Source organism: Haemaphysalis longicornis, unplaced genomic scaffold (assembly GCF_048455015.1).
Source record: "Haemaphysalis longicornis isolate Haplotype H1 unplaced genomic scaffold, Haemaphysalis longicornis Haplotype H1 scaffold_7, whole genome shotgun sequence".
Taxonomy (NCBI): domain Eukaryota; kingdom Metazoa; phylum Arthropoda; class Arachnida; order Ixodida; family Ixodidae; genus Haemaphysalis; species Haemaphysalis longicornis.
The window spans coordinates 75,473,110-75,492,560 of record NW_027526422.1 but is presented as its reverse complement, the minus strand read 5'-3'; the positions used below and the strand labels follow the sequence as shown (position 1 = coordinate 75,492,560).

The 19,451-nt window shown below is 47.3% G+C and overlaps 1 protein-coding gene across 1 annotated transcript in view; it reads left to right on the top strand.

Annotated features, from left to right (window-relative positions):
* LOC144146359 (ATP-binding cassette sub-family A member 17-like) overlaps positions 1 to 18,022 on the top strand; it is a 28,549-nt gene extending 10,527 nt beyond the window's left edge. Inside the window, exons 4-7 of the mRNA XM_077678316.1 lie at positions 2,822 to 3,009; positions 4,967 to 5,140; positions 12,696 to 12,909; positions 17,769 to 18,022. Coding sequence (XP_077534442.1) covers positions 2,822 to 3,009; positions 4,967 to 5,140; positions 12,696 to 12,909; positions 17,769 to 17,951 — 759 coding nt within the window. The 3' untranslated portion in view covers positions 17,952 to 18,022. The remainder of the gene's footprint in view (positions 1 to 2,821; positions 3,010 to 4,966; positions 5,141 to 12,695; positions 12,910 to 17,768) is intronic.
* Positions 18,023 to 19,451: the final 1,429 nt, after the last annotated feature.

Genomic DNA, 19,451 nt, shown 5'->3' with positions numbered 1-19,451 from the left:
TCTTGACATTACGAGCGGGGTACTTGGCCTGCTCTTCGCTGCCGTTTACGCGCGGAAGCTTAAAGGGACCATGCAGACAAATTACAAGTTTGTTTTATTCGCAAGATTTGTTGTTTTACCGTGCCCCCAACGCTTTCCTGGCAGCAGGTGAGGCTTTATTCACTAAAACATTTCTCACGTTAAATTAAAAATTTGATTCTCCCGCCAAATCGTGTGTTCCGTGTCGTCTGCCATAACGCCATATCAATGGGTCTTCAAATAAATTTCAAGCGCACTGTTCCATCTGCAGCTGACTGCGGCACGACCTGGCTAGGGCATAGGCGCGCTGTGTTGATACTGAGGAGCCTTGCTTACCGTCAGTCCTTCTAGATCACGCCACCATACTTCTCCGCGCCACTATTCGCCTTTGCTTTGCTTTTGACCGTGTTTGTACCTTGCTCGTTTTTGTTGCGGTAGGTAGTAATCGTTTCGTGAAACGTGAGGTATGTTGCAAAAATAGGGTCGCGCAAGACAATGTCGCTTACGTGAATCGGCTAGTCTTGCCTGAGATAAGCCCAAAGCTGCGCACTGCTTTGCAGCTATAACAAGCATAGTGGCAACACTAATGCCAACAGCAGTGCGCACTGGTACTTCTACGTTTACGTGTGCCTAAGTAACCTCCATTATTTCACGCCAGCATTCTTACTGCTATAAAATGGATATGCATTACACTAAAGCGAAAGTGGCTTGTTCTGCAAGCGTATAAGCCCTGCCTTACTTGCGTTAGCTTTTGTCGGCGTCTGCCAATATCACGGTTGTGCATATGACGTCATATGTTCTAGTGTGGAACATGAGCTCGTGAGTCGCACGGCCATTCTCTTTTTACATGATTGTGTAGCTTATTTGAGTGAAGTTTATGTTAAAAGTTGTGTTCGTAGGATTCTAACGAGGCAACCTTTCGGGTGATCTCAACAGGTGCGATACTCGGGGCCAGATCGTAGCCGTGCGATGTTCTCAACGGTGCTTCCGCTGCTCTTGTTCTTTCTTAGGAGTTACATACTTCTTCGGCCAAGCAATATTTTGCGGGAGTGTAAATGATTTCCTCGACACGGAGTCACGATACATCGGTGTAGTGACGTCATAGCTAGGCGGGGCTTGGCCCCGCCACCGCAGCTGCGCAAAGTTATGCGAGGATTAGCGCAGTGCTCGTGCTGGGCGGCAGGCACCGAAGAAGCTTTTTTCTTGGTATTTTTGGCTTGGGCCACCGGATTCAGCTCCAGTCTTTCTGAATTTCGAAATGTTCTTAACACCAGAGAGGGGACCCGCTAAAATCTCTCGAAATTCAGATAGTTGTCTACTAAGGTTTAGCATTCTTATCCGCTTGTCTACATTGTGACTTTTTACAGCCAGATTTCGCTATCAGCAGCCAAATGCGATATGTTTGTGATGTTTTCTGTTTTGTTTGTTTTTGCCAATCATATAAATTTACACTATTGTAGAGATAAAGTGCCCTTACTTCGCCGGTTATGTATCTTTTGAAGATGCAACGGGTATTGTACAGTGCAGGGCTGGACCGTTTCGCGATTTTTTATTCTTGCTTTAGTCATATTTTGGAGGGGATGTGAAAATGCATATTTTTGATTACGTCAGTTTATTTCTGTATTCTGCCGTTATTCCAAGTTCCGTTCTACAAATATTTTCATTTACGCCATTGTAACGACTAAATGTGTAAATTTCGCAAATTATGAATTTTCCTGGAAGTTGAGGGCGTTACGTAGTTGGCCCATTTTTCTTATTTTTCTTTCGTCTTTCCAGCGATCTCTTCCTGGTATTTTTAATTTTGGAATCGTTTTTTTTTTGGGGAAGGAATTTTTAACGCGCGTATTTTCGATTCTCCCGGTCCATTTTCGTAATTTTTTGTTTCATTCAGTTTTGCATTTTTCTTTTAAATTACGTTCTACCAATTATCCCACTTACGGTATTATAATAATTAAATTGGTTTCTTAATATTACGTGTAAATGTAATACGTGTGATAACCGAAATACGTTTTGCTTCCGCCCATTATACGGCAGAGCTTGGGCTACGCCAAAAACAAAACAGACAAAAGTTCTCTTAAGTGGGCACACAGGCAGTGTAAGAAGCCCACCGGAAAATTGAACAACCCTTCATTGCAATCCTCACGAAATAAGCGCAAGGGGAGAGGAGAAGTGTGAGGCGTGGAAGCGTAGAGGGAATTTCCTAGCAGGGGTCAGCAGAACCCAGTCTAAAATCACAACAGGTATACCGCAAAACCCTAACAAGAATTCCTGTCGTGCGGCAAAAAAAAAACTTTGTTGTGACAACATAAGTCCTGTTGTTATTACGAAGCCATCTGCTGTTACGACACACAAATCTGTCGTAAAGGCAAAGTCGATTTTCTCAATGACAAACATTTCTGTGGTTACAACAGAACTGCCATTTACGCTACTCTTCAATAATAACATTCAAACCACGTGAAACTTTTGATGGAACATTACGATCAAGACAAGAAAGGAATTGGGCACGACGGTCATCAAAATCAGAACAGGAACGCGACACACGACAGAACATCAGAATCACGACACGACAAGAATACGACAAGACGACACGTGAAAATACGACAAACTACAGAAATTTTTCTTGTCGCCTTTTTCTACTGGGAAAGCTCTCTTCAACGACATTTTCAGCCAAACAAGCAGATACGCGGCCATTCTTTTCTAGTGCTTTAAATCAACTCTGAAAAAACTATATGGGAAGACTATACCAACGAAAATTCTCATTGTGTTGTTTGCGTGATCATGCACTTGCGTTGATATTTTCCAGTGGCAGTCGGCGATCAGTTACTGCTTCCAAATGGGAGGACTGCTTGACAGACTGAACGCCTACGACTACCTGTACCTAATAGGTCGGCTACGAGGAATCCCAGAGAAAGACCTCAAGGCAATGGTGGAGAGCGTTATCTCTGTTGTCGATCTCCAGCCCCACGCGAGCAAAGAATGCGGAGTATACAGGTATGGACGAGTCGGTGGAGGGCTCTTTTTACGCTCCCGGTACATCATAAGGTAGTTGATTCCATTCGAGTTTTTGACCCTTTATTTTATTCCGTTACACATTTCATTCCTTTTCCGAATCGTTTTCAAAAATATGCGATTCAACCATTCCTCTAATGCCGTATAAAGGAGATGCGACGGGAACGCAGCCTAGCAAGTTTTCATCTTGCCTGTTAACGTAAGTCATGGAGAGAAGAAAACTCAGGAGAGACCCTGATATAACCTCTAATGAAACCGGCAACGTCATTTTAAGTGGCCTCTATTTTTATTGCATCATACGCACGTGCGCCACTTCCTCCGGCTTGCTTGACCAACTGCCGTGCGCTACACCTGCGCCTGCTGACCAGTGGATGTACAGTCGAGTCCACTTATAAAGATACCGTTTATAACAATATATCGGATATAACGATGAGCAGCTATGGCACCGTCAACTTTTGTATTCTTTCTATGGTAAAATAAACCGCTTATTACAATGCTCCAGTGCCACGATATCGGATTTAACTATTTAATCCGGTTATATTGTGCACCAAAAATGCAACAGTGATGACTCTAATGACGCGGTTGCGCAGCATACTCAGGTAGTATCTTCGTAGTAGGCCCAATGCGTGACGCAGTCTCTCGGGAACTTCGTTTCCGCCATGGACATTTACTTCAGCTAGGTGAAGCACCTATATATGTTCCTGGAAAAGATTTGCGCTAGCTTCACGAGCGGCAACCAAAGGTGACCGACTGTGGCTTTTTTTTTCGTTAATTAGTAGTAGCATGACCTTGCTGGCATGCGAATAAAATGTTTGGGCTCTGTTCCGTCTTTTTATTTCGCAACCCGCTTATAGCAATTATCGGTTATAACGATGGGATTTCCTTGGCACTTCGATATTGTTAAAGTGGACTAGACTGTAGTATGTACCGCTCTGTCACGTGAGGCCTCGGTGGGCCGGCCTGCACCGACGCTGATAGGACAACGCTGCTAGCGACCTCTTGAGGGCGTGAAAAAGCCACGTGACTTCCGCCACAATTCCCCCTACGCCTTCTTTCCTCCATGAAGTTAGTCCTACAGTTATGCGTCACCCGAAATCCGTTTCTGGAATGCGTGAGTGATATAAGGGTTCGTCCCGAATGACGGAGAAGCTGTCAGGAGTTCATTCTGCGAGAATATGGAGGCACAAGGGAGAACGGAATGAGTAATACATGCGTGGAATCAACGCTTTCTTTTCTTTCCGTTGCCCTCACGGTTGATATCTTTGTGCCAACTCCCATGCAAGAGTGTCGATTTGCACTCTTGGTGGTGCACTGTCGGTTTTACGTATAAAACACTGGTGAACCATTGGCGTACCGTTCGTGGAATTACAAGCTGAAGCCACCATACATATCTACATGTCTTCATCTGACCACGATTGTTGCGAACGCTTCGCAAGAGACTTTGCGAACATGAAAATGTTCACAGCATGTTTGAAATCTTAAACAGAGCCTTATACTTTTTTATATTTCGCTGTCGCTTTAAACATTGGTGCTGTATATAGAAATACATTTTGCTGTGTCGACTAGTGTACTGTTCCTACCGCATTTATTCACTTTGACATCATTTTTTTTTCGCCAGATGAAAGCAGTCTTGTGCACTAAATAAGGAGACACCCATTTCCGCTCGTTCCGCTGTGCAAAGCCTCACAGAAAAGCTATTGAAAAATGGAACATGGCGCGCTATTACCAGTCATATGTCAGCTCATTTCGGATTTCATAAAGGTTGCCTAAGTAACATGCATGCCCTGTCCGCGACACATTATGCCTGGCCACGGTCCACCCTCTATACTTGCTACAGTCTTGCAGAAGTAATGCAACTACACTCGTTTGTAGCCAGTACACAATCCTGGCACACATGGCTTCACTTCCCTGTATTAACTGTGCCCCCTTTCGTGCGTAGCGGCGGCAATCGGCGGAAGCTGGCCATTGGGGCGGCGCTTTTGGGCCTCCCTCCCATCGTGTTCCTCGACGAGCCGTACGCTGGAGTGGACGTCGTCTCCCGCACCAAGATCTTCAAAGCCATCTCACTTATCAAGCAGAAGTCACAGGTCACCATCGTGCTAACATCGCACAAGTGAGTGAGAGCACGCACCTGTATCTTTGGGCTCCGGTTGTCTTCCCCCAATGCAGTGAGCGCAAAACAATTCTCCTTGCCCTCAAGAAACAGGTGAGTGGTAAGGGGGCATTCAGGACATATGAGGCGTCTGTGAGTTTGAACATGTATTCTTGTTTCCGTTTTTTACGTGCTTCCTGAGCAAAATTGGGCCTATAGATCGCTTTTTTGTTTCTTAGTTTGCGAAGTCGACTGGTGCGCAATGCCCGTAACTGTAAACAGTGCAATCCTGGCGCTCGAATGGCATGGAACTAGGAGAGCGCAGGAAATTTCACTAAAATTGCTTCGACTACTGTAATTTCAACTTGTTATTCTGAGAGCGTAGTGTCTGACTGAAATCCAGAATTGTTTTTATGAGCGATTTTGTGACTCGGCATCGAAAGCATGAGAGAAAAAGGGATAAAGCGACAGCTGAAGTTTATTGGAACGTGCGGTTAAAAGGGCGGGGTAGCCGCCGGCATGGACCGGACGTCAATAGCGTGGCTCGGTTCATCAAGGAGGTTTAGACTCGTCAATCAGGTTTATCCAGTGCCCCATCGCACTGTTGGTCACGCTTTATGGCGAAAAAGGGATCATTTGCACATGCCTACATGAAGCACGACACTGGCTAGAGCACCGCACGAAGGGCAGTTGGGAAGGGATATTGGACGGGTTGGATGGATGCGACAAAGAATTGCCCTTCATAAAAGCTTTATATACAACTGGTGAAATAGATGTAAAAGAATAAGAAAAAAATAAGTAAAAAGAGGTATTCAGTACATTTACCAGGGGTTCGCACCGCTCGTGCTTCATCTGTTGGGACACCGAGATTTTTGCCTCACTACTTTTCTACGTGGTTTTCAATTGATTGTGTTTTTCTTGCATTTGGTAGCTTCAAACCCAATCCAATGCCTACTTTTAATTAAATCTTATGTTTCTGTGTATTCTTTCGGTGATACAGCTAATATTGTAGAGTATATTGAATTTCACTTTTTCTTCTTTGCGTACTTGTGTTCTGGCCCCACTTCCCTGTGTAATGCCTTTAGCACTGAGGGCACCATTGACAAAATAAATAAATAAAATAACGCCGACACTGGTAATTTCTGTTATGTACCTACGTTCTATATCAAATACGCCGGACGTGTCGTTTGCGCTTAACAAGAGGGACATGTATAAACCATTCCAACTATTCAACTGAAACAAGAAGGTACGCTGCAAATTACTGGCTGGGCGAAAATGGCCGGGCGAAAATGGTTGATTCGGCTGACAGACAGACCAAACTTTTAACTTTCAGGTATTTTAAAAATTTATCCGCTTTCCCAATTGAGATGCGAAGACTGAGCAAAGAGCAGGGCTTATGGTCTTTACTAGTTTTAACTTGGCTTTTCTTAGATCAGTCCAGTAAGAGAAACATGTTTAAAAAGCAAAGTTTCCTCCATTCAAACTGGGTTAACTCAGTCCACAATCCACTCTCCTAAAGTCCAAAATCCAAACTGCCGAAGTCTGAAGCAGAAGTCCACTTCAACTCAGCCAAAGCCCAAAGCGAACGCCCGCGCTATGACCCAAAAGAAAATTGTATGCGCCGTGAGTCAGATGACAGAGTAATGCGATCTACGCCGGTGTCATACTGCGAGTCATCCAGGTTTGATTCCGACCACGCTGAACGTTTTTCTCTTGAGGCGCGCAATCCTCACACCTGCTCGTCGGCTACTCCATGGCCTCCTCACCACTTTCCACCACACTTCTTGGCCTAGCATTTTCTCCCTCTCCACTTCGCCGAGCGGAATTTCCTGTTAACGACCCGCACTAACAGAACGCTTAAGTAGCTGCGCTGTTAAAAAGACTATCTTCGTTAAAAAAATGCGCGCCAATCCGCCCCGTGAAGATGGTTGTAAAGCGAAGCTGTAAATGACAACCCCAGTGATTACCCACGCGAAGTCACTTGAATTCATACACGTGGCGCTACAAAGTGTGAAACTACAGACACTTTAGAGAGCTTAACCACACCGTTTTTACTTCAAAGAGATAAACTGAAGCAAAATGGAGAGACGAGCTAGTTGGCGAACAATTTCCATGAGTGAAACTTAAGCGCAAAAATTTTACAGGGACGAGAAAGGGAACGGTACAGGCGCTTACTATCAACTGAAAGTTTTATTGAAAACGAAAACATATTTATACCACCCCCAGACCGAACAACCCAGCACGTGTGCCCTTCGCACATGCGTACGGCTGTACGAGAGAACCGCCCCATTCCCTTCTCGTTTCTCTTCTCCTTTCCATCATCCTCTACCCCCTCTCTTTGAGAAGTTGCACTTCTTTATCTAAAATACTCAGCGACGGGTGACTTATACAATCGGAACCCTTAATCCGGATATGGAAGGCTTCTGCAATTTACCTGGTGGCATGGTCTCTGTGCTTAAAAACAACTTCCGTGTCTGTGAAGCGTGGCTGACAACCGCATTTAGAACAGTGCAGCGCCAGGGGTGTGTAGGACTTTCCTCTCAAAGAGGAATGATACTCCCTCAGGCGTACATTAAGACAGCGGCCGGTCTGGCCGACGTACACCCGGCCACAGGACATGGGAATGCAGTACACAACATTAGTCATGCAACGAACACTAAGGCGTTGCGCTGCTGAGCACGAGGTCGCGGGTTCGATTCCCCGCCGCGGCGGCCGCTTTTCTGATGGAGGCGAAAAGCAAAAACGCCCGTGTGTACGAGATTTCGGTGCACGTTAAAGATCCCCACGTGGTCAACATTAATCCGGAGCCCTCCACTACGGCGCGCCTCATCGCCTGCGTTGCGTCGGCGCGTTAAACCCTACAATCAATCAATCATGCAACGAACAAATTGGAGCCTGTGTTTTATCAAACAACCTCGTGGGGGGGAATTGCCTCGGGAATCGAGCCTGTTGCTCACCATGCCGCATAATCTGCCTAGCTTGTTCCTGGCCGAGAACACCACCTTGACGCCGAATCTGTCAGCTGTCTTCTTGAGGCGATGCGACAGCGCATGTACATAGGGAATGACTGCCACTTTTCTACTCTGGTCGGTATCTGTTATGTGATGCGCGAACCCTTTCAACTGTTTCACAAGACGCTGACAGGTTGCCTGGAGGACGGAGAGGGGAAGCCCAGCGTTCTCCAGCCGAACTACTTGTGCATTAAAGCTTTGTTGCGCCAAATGATAACAGGACTTGCTGACTGCGGATTTGAGACACGGGTGGGCTATCCCGTTCTTAACCAGCTTGGAATGAAAAGAAGCGAAACTCAAGAGTGGCTTATTAGAACGGAACGCGTACATCCAGCATGTATGATGCCGCGAGAAACGACGCTCGAGGTCAAGAAATTTCAAGGTGCCTTCAACTGGAACCTCGGCCGTGAACTTCAAACCTTTACCTTTCGCATTGAAGGCATCAAGAACAGCACATTGGAAGGACTCTATTTGTACGTTGCAGCCCAGAACCAAAAAATCGTCCACATAGCGGAAAACCTTAGTGGCAACGCCCTGTAAAGCGAGCTGCAAATCACAGTCAACCTTGCCCAGGAAAATGTTGCTCAGGACTGGATCAACCTTAGGCCCAATGCACACTCCCGACTTTTGTACTTATACCTTATCTTCAAACCCCACGACAGTACTCTGAAGGTAGAAACTGAGCAGCTCCAAAAACGCCTCCACGGGGATTCCACTTCGATTCACAAAAGCCAGCTCGTCATTGTCGTTTGTGATGCAATCTCTAGTACGATATCGTGAGGCAGGGAGTAAAACAGGTCCTCAACGTCCACCTAAGCAAAGAGATATTCTTTGCTTAGGTTAAATCAATGCGTAACACATGAATGGTGGTTCGTTGAGTTGTATTGGTGAAGCACGAGTAAAAGCACACTTTTCTTATAAAATTAAAATATGCTCAAACCCAGTGTCAGACTGTCTTCACTTCTCCACCGTCTCTGCGGCAGCCCGCAGAGGCGGCGAGATCAGCTGCCATAGCTCGGCAAAACTGGATGCCACTCTCTCACACTCATTCAAAAAAATATATTTATCCTAACGCACTCACTCGTACTCGCACTCGCCACTCCGCCCTCACCACGAGCACTCACTCGCACTCACGCTCGCCACTCCGCTTTACTACTCACACTCCCACGCGCTCATGCTGGCCACTCGCCCCCACCACTCGCACTCACTCACGTTCAGGCTCCCCACTCCACTCTCACAACTCGCACTCACTCGAGCTCATGCTCACCCCTCCGCCCCACCACTCGCACTCACTCTCTCTCACGCTCGCCCCTCGGGCCTCACTACTCGCACTCACTCCCGTTCACGCTCACCACTCGTCGTCACCATTCGCACTCACGCTCGCCACTCCACCCTCACCACTCGCACTCCCGCTCACGCTCGTCACTCCACCCTCACCACTCGCACTCACTCCCGCTCACGCTCTCCACTCGGCCGCACCACTCGCACTCACTCGCGCTCACGCTCACCCCTCCGCCACACCACTCGCACTCACGCTCGCCCCTCGGGCCTCACTACTCGCACTCACTCCCGTTCACGCTCACCACTCGTCGTCACCACTCGCGCTCACGCTCGCCAGTCGTCGTCACAACTCCCACTCACTCACGCTCACGCTCAGCACTCATCCCCAACACTCACACTCGCTCAAACTCACGCTCACCACTCGCACTCATCCGCGCTCCCGTTCACCACTCGCATTCGTCGCTTACACTCCCTCGCACTCGCACTCACCCCTTGCAATGGCCACTCACACTCACTCGCAATCACCACTCGCTTCCTCCACTCACACGCACGTACAAATATTTTCGGGCATGAACTACTTACTGATTTGAGCTAAAATTTACCTTTCTCAGGAATGGGGGTCTCCCTGTTTCCTAATTATGTATTCGGGTTTTATAAGCAGATGTCTTGATATGTCACTTTCAAAGCGGTAATCGTCGCTGGATTCTTTTACGAAATGAACAAATTTTCGAAAATTTCCCTGAAGCTATTCATCATAACTTTCTATTATTGTCTATGCTATTTCGCTCAGATTCTACAAAAGAAAAGAAACACTGAAAATTTTCACAGCGGTGGCAATCATAAAAGAAATAGTCCAGTTCGGAACAAAAGCTTAGAAAAGCTGTTGCCATCTGTCAAAATATTGGCTAGCGCGCGCAAATATTCCTATCTCGAAGCGCGCTATCCGCGCCACTAAAATTCTGCAGTCAATTTGCCCTGGATAACCCTCCAAACGGTTTATTTCAAGATTAATCCCAGGTGAAAAGGGCGAATAGCGAGAGTATCCAGCAAAACACCGTCACTAAATATTGAAAACGGCAAGCAAGGTGGAGGAAGGCTACTGGAGCGCTTGGCCTTGAGAGCTTGGCAGAGGCAAGGCGAGGGAGAGAGGCGGCGCCGCGTGATCGCACCAAATTGGCGCCGCCTGAGTTTAGCGCGGGCGTCCTCATGGAGATGAGTTGCCTGGCGCCCGCCTCCCTCGCCGTACCCCTCCCCAAACGGCGCCAGCCTGCCGCAGGGCAAAACCGTAGCTTGATCCTAAACTACACCGTCATGCGCCCGCACCGGGCACCCAGACAAGTTCACGTCGAAAGTGTATACGAAATAACGGGGAGAAAGAGTCATCGGACACACACACGCACACCTACGCACACGCACCCACTCTCGCACGCATGCACACGCACACACGCACACAAGCACGAGCACGCACGCAACACACACGAACACATGCACGCGCACATGCACACAAACGCACATGCACGCACACGCACCAGCGCACGCGAACACACGCGCGCACGCACACACATACGAACTCGCACGCACGCGCACACGCATGCAGACACTCAGGTGAACACGCACACGCACGCACGCACTCGTTCAGTCACTCACCCACTTACAAATTACGCTATCCAAGAGCCGAGAATGCTTACTATTCGTCACACCACTCAGGGGTCACAGTACCCCTACGCCATCGGCACGCGGACGAGGACGAAGCCCGCGTGAAAGCGAGTATCATAACAGAGCGCCGCCGTAACAAGAAATGACAAATACGTACTGATACGTTTTATACGCCAGGGCCTCAAAAATGAGCTACTGCTTCCACAACACGCAACTCGCCCGTCCAAACCGTTTCGCCATCCTGATACGCGAATCTGTGAAAATCTGCAATACGTTTTCAAACGATTACAGGCACTCATAATTTGCGCTTCAGAACAGCCGGCCATTTGACAGCTGCGCAAGCCGGCCAATTATGTACACCAAGTACTACGGCAGTAGACCACGGTGCCTCCTAATGCCTCCATCACAGAGCTCAGCGGTAGGGAAGACGTTACTGACACTAATTCCAACACAAAATGCTGCGAGCCAAAAACATCATTCGGCGAGAGTGGGCGCAACAGCCCCTCAATGAGTCATGACAGTGAGAGTTTCAGCGCATTATGGCGTCAAACATCCATCCAAATCGTATTCCTCAATCAACAGGCCACTGGAGAGTTGGTTCCACGGTGCCTTAATTATAAAGGGGAGTAGCCACATATTCCCGAAGCTAAAGGCAGTCGTTCCATTAACTAGTGGCTGTGCGTACGAGTGGATATCGCCAGCAGCAATTACCACAGCAAGCGGCTCCCGTGACGAATGCCGACAGCGAGTGATGCTCGCCGCGGTAAGCCGCGCCCGTCGCGCAAGAAGCGCGCGTTCACTCGCCACTCATGAGTGGTGAGCGGGGCTCGCCGCGAGTGGAACTCGCACTCGTGAGTGGTGAGTTGGACTCACCGCGAGTGGAACTCGCACTCGCGAGTGGTGAGCGGGGCTCACCGTGAGTGTGCCTCGCACTCGCGAGTGGTGAGTGGGGTGCACCACCGCGAGTGGAACTCACCGGGCTAAAACGACGGTGAGGCTCACTCACCACTCACTCGTGAGTGGTGAGTGGGGAGTATGTGAGTGCACTCATGAGTGAGTTTACCGACCCATGTCAGCTACAGAGACAAAGAATTGAGATGCCATGCGATTGTTGAAGCTTCCGTTAATGTTTACTAACTCTTAGCGCATACGCAAAGCGCTTACGACTGCAACAGGTGCCGTGGGCGGAGCTCACAGTGGCGCGAGCAGTCACCTGACGTTATCACGTGGCGTTTAGCGAGAACCCAGGGGGTGATTCCGCGGATGTGCTCGTTCAAGGCACCGTCTGTCTCCCCTGTTTACGCCTGGGCTCGTAGTACGATCGGTAGGACAACGGGCTCTCGCTACGTTGCTCTATTCGTTCCAGTTTCGATCATTGACGGTGCCAGTAACTTCTTTTGTTTGTTCGCGGTAATTTTCAGTTGACTCAGACGGTCGCAACCGAAACATTGGGGAGTAGAATTACACATTTTGCTTTTGAAAGCAGACACCACCTTTATAAAGCCCTTCTCATCGCATAGCAAAGATCCCCACCTCTGTAAATTGCTCTGGAGTACCGTTAACTTTCTTGCTCCGCACACGTGCGGTTGTAAACGCGGAGTAACGCGGCAGCACGCGTGACTTCGCAGCATGGACGAGTGCGAGGTGTCCTGCGACCGCCTCACCATCATGGTGCGAGGCCAGATGATGTGCCTCGGAACCGTGCAGCACCTGCGCAACCGGTACGGCAAGGGCTATCGGCTCGAATTCATGCTCAAGCACAAGGGCGGCGTGGACCCCAACCAGTTCATGCAGGCCGTGCCGGGCCTCTTTCCTGGAATCGTACTCACAGACTTTCACGAGGTAGGTGATTTATCAACTTTTATCCCGATCTCGTGACAGTGAAAGCGCAAAATATTGATCAAGGTATGGCTTTAACTTGCTGTTGGACCTATTCGGGGATGCCACATCATGCAGTATACAAAACAAACGTACTGTCATGGACAAACGAAATGCGTATAGAACTTTCTTCACGTGTATATCAAACTGTCGCGTCACCTCATAAGAGCAGCAACGTTTCAAACGTGGATTTCCAAATATACCCAAACAACGTCATTATGTGGTCTTCATGTACCAAATTCTTAAATTTGGCGTATTCTGGCTCAAATTCTCTGGTTCTCTTTTCATTGATCCTTCCATGTCTTGAAGGGAAAACTTGTTCTATGTTCTGCGAATGTTGCCTCCAAATAATGCCTCTTAGATCTAGGCCAGAAAAAAATCGTAATTATCTCTCGCAGATACGCCAAAGATGCGTAAGCATGGATTCGTTTTTGAAGTTCTAAGCGCCTGCAATTATGTGCTGGCGGTCTTTTCTTGCATTAAGTTGAGACCACTTCGTTTGCTTTAGATGCTTCTTCTGAGACGCCTTGGATCGATTGCTTGTCATGGCCCTTCCAGTAAATTTTTAGGGTGGCTCACATTCACAAAAACAGCACAGGCGGTGGTCAACTAATGAGCCATATGAGCCCTTTTGTGATATTTTTACGCAGTGTAAACTCTGCTGCGATCATTACGCTTAAGCATATAATCGTTTCAACGCTAACTGTGCCTTCAATCACAGCTTTTTATCATATGTAAACAAAGCGTCAATGAACGAACTCGTGAATAGCACCGAGTGCATGGTGTTTCGCTGTTGCCACTTTCGCTAGTGGCAGCAAAACACACAGAACGACGTCCCCGGAGCGACTGTTTAAAGGGAAGCTGAAGCGCTTTCAAAAAATTGAGTTAGATTAACAGTTATATAGTTTCTTGCGCTCTGAGTCCGAATATCACATTGAAATTTATCGTACATGAGTCCAAGTGGCATTTATCTTGCAAAAAGCGCGGCCCAGTTTGAAAGACGCGCGCTTTTCGTCTTTCGACGCCCCTGATTGGTTGCGCCCGTCATGACGTCAAAGGAGGACACCCTTCGGCCGCGCGGGTTGTCGGAAGCATTGCGAACGATCGCACGGTTGCCTTTGCGGCAATTTAGCTCGCAGTCTAATTTTCGCGCATGACTGGAAGTTTGTTTTATAATTTCCCGTGCTGTTGGTTCAATTATCTTGGAGCTTAAATTTGCTTTACACGACAGAGAACACCAAAGCAGTGACTGTGACGTCGACTAGTGGGTTCCATCAAAATAATTTTGAATTAGGCAACCAGCATAGGGGGATTTTATACCTTATGTTAATATTAGGTACTGCCTTAACTGTTTCTTATTATACACAAAACCATTTATGCCGAAGATTAATGGGTGTTTTGTAAACAATCTACCAGCGAAAAGCACGTACGTGCACTGCGCGAAAAAATAGCGTTCATGCGCTCTAAACGTATATGCGAGACACATCTTGCCGGTAAACGCATAAACAAACAAGCAGACTCTGCTTTCGCATTTCCTTTGTTCGTTGTCGCCCACCCCAGCCCCGTTACTGATCCCCGTACGCAGACCCACACGCGCGCGCCATTTCGGCAGCGGCGCTACGGCGCCTCCGCGATTGCTAGCTGCACTTCGATGAGTGGCGTCTTACTGCTTCACATGCATTTATTCTGAAAACACTGCAGCATACTACTGCCTGCTCAGCATTATTGGCTGTAGTAGGTCTTAATTTTCGGTTGTGCGTTGCGCATTCTGCTACAATATTACGGCCACCTCGTTATAATTAACAGACCAGTCGGACAAGGCAGTTACGTTACGTTGTAGTTACGTTACTTTAGGTAACAATCACCAAACGTTTGTGATAATGAATCGTTGGCCTGTTTCAGCATTTCTAGATTTAAGCATTTACCGCGCTAGTCGGACAGAGGCCGTATGTTTACTCTTCGCTCCTAATTTTTTTAGTATCATCATTATATATATATCACCGACTATCACTGGAACACACTTGAGGTTCAGTGACAACAAGTGCTTGCCAGGTTATAATATGCAGCCACACGGAATCTTGGTAAAAAAATTAGGCCCCCGCAGTCAACACAAATTATGGCACGGTGGTGATTCGGAGTGTTTTTTTTTTTAATTCCAGACAAACATCACCTTATCATGACATGTATACTTGCAAAATAAGTAATCTGGTTGTCTTGGTTCTTTTACTTCGTAGGAATACTGTTTACCTCTTAGCCGGGAGAGAACTTCTATCAGGATTGGCCCCTTGTTTTAGTTTCGCCTTGTTTTAGGGAAAGAAAACCGACGCCTTTAACGAAACAAGTATTTCCTGAACAAATGTGACTTGGTTTGTGGAATGGAACGAAACATCCCCGGCCAAAGTACATCAGTATTCCCCATCCTTCCTAAATCTAGAAGCTAATGTGAACATTCACGTCCGTCGTATAAAAAAAAACGCATTGAAGCGGTTTACAAAGTATTTAACGTAGTGTAGTATATTCTCTGTCATCAAGCACAGCCACCTCGGCTGTCACTTCCCTATGTTATCAAGCATCCCGGCGTGGCATTATTCTGCTTAGGAATACGGCATGATAACGTATGCCTCGTTTGGCGTTCATGCATACTTTTTGAACACGAAAATTGTACAAATGAGTGCTATCAACGACAACAACAAGTATCGTTCACAAGGAAACACGGCGAAAAGAGCATGGCCGAGGCGGCCGATCCGGCCGGAAGTCCAGGTATGACGTTTTTCAGCCGGTTTTCGCCCGCGCTCTTCGGTCTTCCGGCATCGCGTTGCGAGATGGGGGCGGGGCATCGGGCCACTTTTGTTTGCTAATTGCGCCGCTTCTATTGCATGTATTGCGAAAATATTTCGTACACATGAACTATTCAACGTGTACTTGCTGCTAGTCAACTTTTCTTTTAATTCTAAAACCGCTTCACCTTCCCTTTAAGCGCTAAATCGTCCTACCATACTTGGATTGTTTTTGACCGGCTGTACGGCTGGTGTTTGCATACAGACGTAACCGTAACAATGTTTCTAGGGCGGGAGCAGTAAAAAAGCCGCCCGCATCTTCCCACGGGGGGAACTCGAGTAAATGCGTCGCATCTACTCGAGTCAAGCAAAGCGTCACGTCAAGCGTAAGCCATGCAAAGACGCCCTTGACTGAATTCCGAACGCGCGCTCCGCCGCTTATATACGTTGAGGGGACTGCGTAAGCCGGTCCCAGTCGACGACGTTGGCGTACTTGTAAAGCGGCGTGGACTGTAGGTGTTTGAGCCAACCGCGGATGTTGCTTGGCCGGAGGACGGCACACCGGTTATATGCGCAGCGCGCCCGAAGGAGAGGAAACCGCGGAAGAGAGAGTACTGCACATGCGCCGGCCCAAGCGCGTCTGCCGCGGCTATAACGCAACGTGCCGCGGCTATGACGCAACACAATCCAACACAATCCACTTTAATCCAATCCAATCCAATCCAAATCTAATCCAAGCCAAGCCAAGCCAATCCAAGCCAATCCAATCGAATCCAATCCAATGCCCCTCGCGAGAGAGTGTTCGAATCCAATCCAATGCCCCTCGCGAGAGATGTGTTCGCTTTCGCCTCGACTCGACGCGCATGCGCAGTGAGCGTGCGAACTATGGACGCCAACGCGGGTGACATCGTGAGTTACTGAAATGCTCTGCATTTAAAACAAGCGAAAGAAAGCCAACATTCCGCCTGAGCGTCCGTCAGTTTGGCAGCATCACCCCCGCAGAAATGGGGGAAAGTTGCCAACAGACGGTGCCGCAGTCTTGAATATCAGGGCCTGTAGATCTAGCCAAGATCAATGTGCCTTGTTTGAAATGCCTTAGGTGTGGATTTTACACTTTGATACTACGCTTTGATCTTAGCGTAAATTTTATATCTCTGATTAAACCGATGCGCTAATAGGCAACCTCATGCGGTATCTATATTTTTAAATGTGGTCTTTCACCTAGAATACTCCCTGTGTTTAATCTCCTGGCGTGCAATCCCATACTCCACGGGCAGCAGGAGAGGGAAGAGGAAGGAGCTGTTGTGGCGCTAGACTGCTGTGTAGCCAGAACGTAGAGACAGATATTCCCGTCGGCTTCTCATTACGTTGCATGGTTTTTCCTGGCGCCAAGAATTAGGGAGTCGATCAACATCCACCCACGGGGACCATGGAGGAGCGGTCCGAGAAACGTGACATTCTATTACAAGAGATTGAACAACCTAAACTAATTGTCATGCATTATCTAGCGTTAAGCTTCTTGCATCCGTACAAGTTTTTCCTGGCCTTTGGGATATTCAACAAAGATTTTTTTTTCTGTTATAACACTCATGATGTCCAATCCGAGTTGCAATTTTTACGCAGCTACAGTCAAAACAACCTCACTTTTTACCTATTCTCTTGTTGTCCGCACATTGACAAGATCCCCAGGTGGTCAAAACTAATCCGGAGCCCTACACTATGGCGTGCCTCATCGCCTGTGTAGTTTCGGCGGATCAGACCTCACAGTCAATCAATCAACCGAGGTTGCGGAGCTAGCAAAAGTGTGCCCAGTGTATTCACTTCTGCTATGACGTTTTGTTTTAAATGCCGTTACTAGTACTTCTGCAATCATTGTGATTGATTGTATGTGCCGCAATTGCCGAACAATTCCCTCCTGCAGAATAACTGTTTGAAATAAGAAGGAGAATCGCTCTACCTCGTTTATACCTCAATAACAGCCCGTTTATTAAGCATGCACTGCTGTTTCACATTTTGCTTTCTCATATGAATTACCCTTATTTTCAGAACGTTTACAGCTACCACCTAGAAGAGCGCGTGCCATGGAGCACTCTGTTCGAAAACGTTGCCATTCTGGAGAAGGACTTCACGCTCGAGCACGCAATGGTTGGCGACAATACGCTCGAGCAGATCTTTATCGCCTTCGCCAAGGGCCAAGACAACGCCGTGGCCAATGCTCATGGCGTGTAAAATGGCGTCATTCTCTTCAACGAAGCGTCGACTTGGTTGTCTAGGGTGCGGACCACGGCGTCAGCGTCTTGTACTGCCACATCCAAGATGTTCAACAAGGCTGAGGGGTACCTCTGCCATAGAACTGTTATACGAAGAATATAAAAGATGAGTGCGCATGACTGCCTGCTTTTTATTATTTGCCTTTGGAATTCATATTCAATATTTGAAAAGGATCAAATAAAAACAGATCATTTTGCAGATAGAAAGCTCGTATATAACTACCAAAGGCAAACATTGGCGTAGGAACACATACACTCTGTTGAAGGTTTTCCAGCGCTCTAGAGATAGTTCAATAAAGAAGGTGTTATAACCACCAAGAGTAATTGGGAATGATATAAAGGGTTATCGCTCCTGAAAAAAAAAAACCCTTTTTTATCAAATAAGGCTTCGCCGACCCCTGGTGGACTTCAAGGGATTCCTAGAGTTCGTAAAGCCCTTTCTGCAACTTTTCTTCCCATTCTAATCGTTTTTTTTTTTTTTTTGCAAATCCTTCCTTGGTATGCAATATGGTGCCTTCACTGCATGACTTGCTTTAAGGTTGGCTTTCTGCGCAACAAAACAACTACACACAAAAGGAAGACATAAAAAAGACTGCATCTAAACTTGGCGACTTTCACCTTCAACAGCAAATTGCTTGACAATATGACATGCGTTAGCGTAAAAGCCAAACAAAATGGTGGAGATTGAATAAGTATTTGGGTGATTTTAGCTGAAAGTGCAAACTGATTCACATTTTAAAGCGAATCGGCATTGTTTATGATGGTTTGCTCATCACTTTTGCCCTCGACAGGGGTTCCCGGAATGCTCATAGTTTGGTGCTCATCTCTCACTAATATCATTTTAAGGCACACCAACATCTCTTGACTCAGACTGTTCCACGTCCACCCGCTTCACGCAGCATCACTAAATCCAAAGAGGCCACCCTCAAAAGACTCGTTACTCAAAGCTTAGCACTGATTGACCAGGGCACCAAACGCCCCTCTAATCACATCGTCTTCGTACTCTACCTGCCGGCGTCGTTAGTGGATTCAACTTTATCAAAACCCATAGCCTGAGCTAAACCGACCCTTATAAGCAACGCATTAAACAACTGCAGGCCAGTTCTCTTGAACCTGAAATGGAGATTTACACAGACACATCCCCAAGTGCTACCACTGTACCCCTTGTGTGGACACGCCGACGAATTTCCAGCCATTTGTAGCTACGACACGATACAAAAAGACCGTCATACAAGACTTGAAGGCTACTTCTCCGCATTCCATCATTCCCAGTCCTCTTTAGCTAATACTTCGACAACTTTCTGCCGAATAACACTTGCATCCAATCACTTGAAGCCATTCCATAACTACGTATTCGTGCTTTCACAAACCCGTTGACTCAGTAAATCCTTCATGTCGACATCCTTTAACGCTATCGCAATCACCCTGGTATATATATTCACTGGGTTCTAGGTCACCA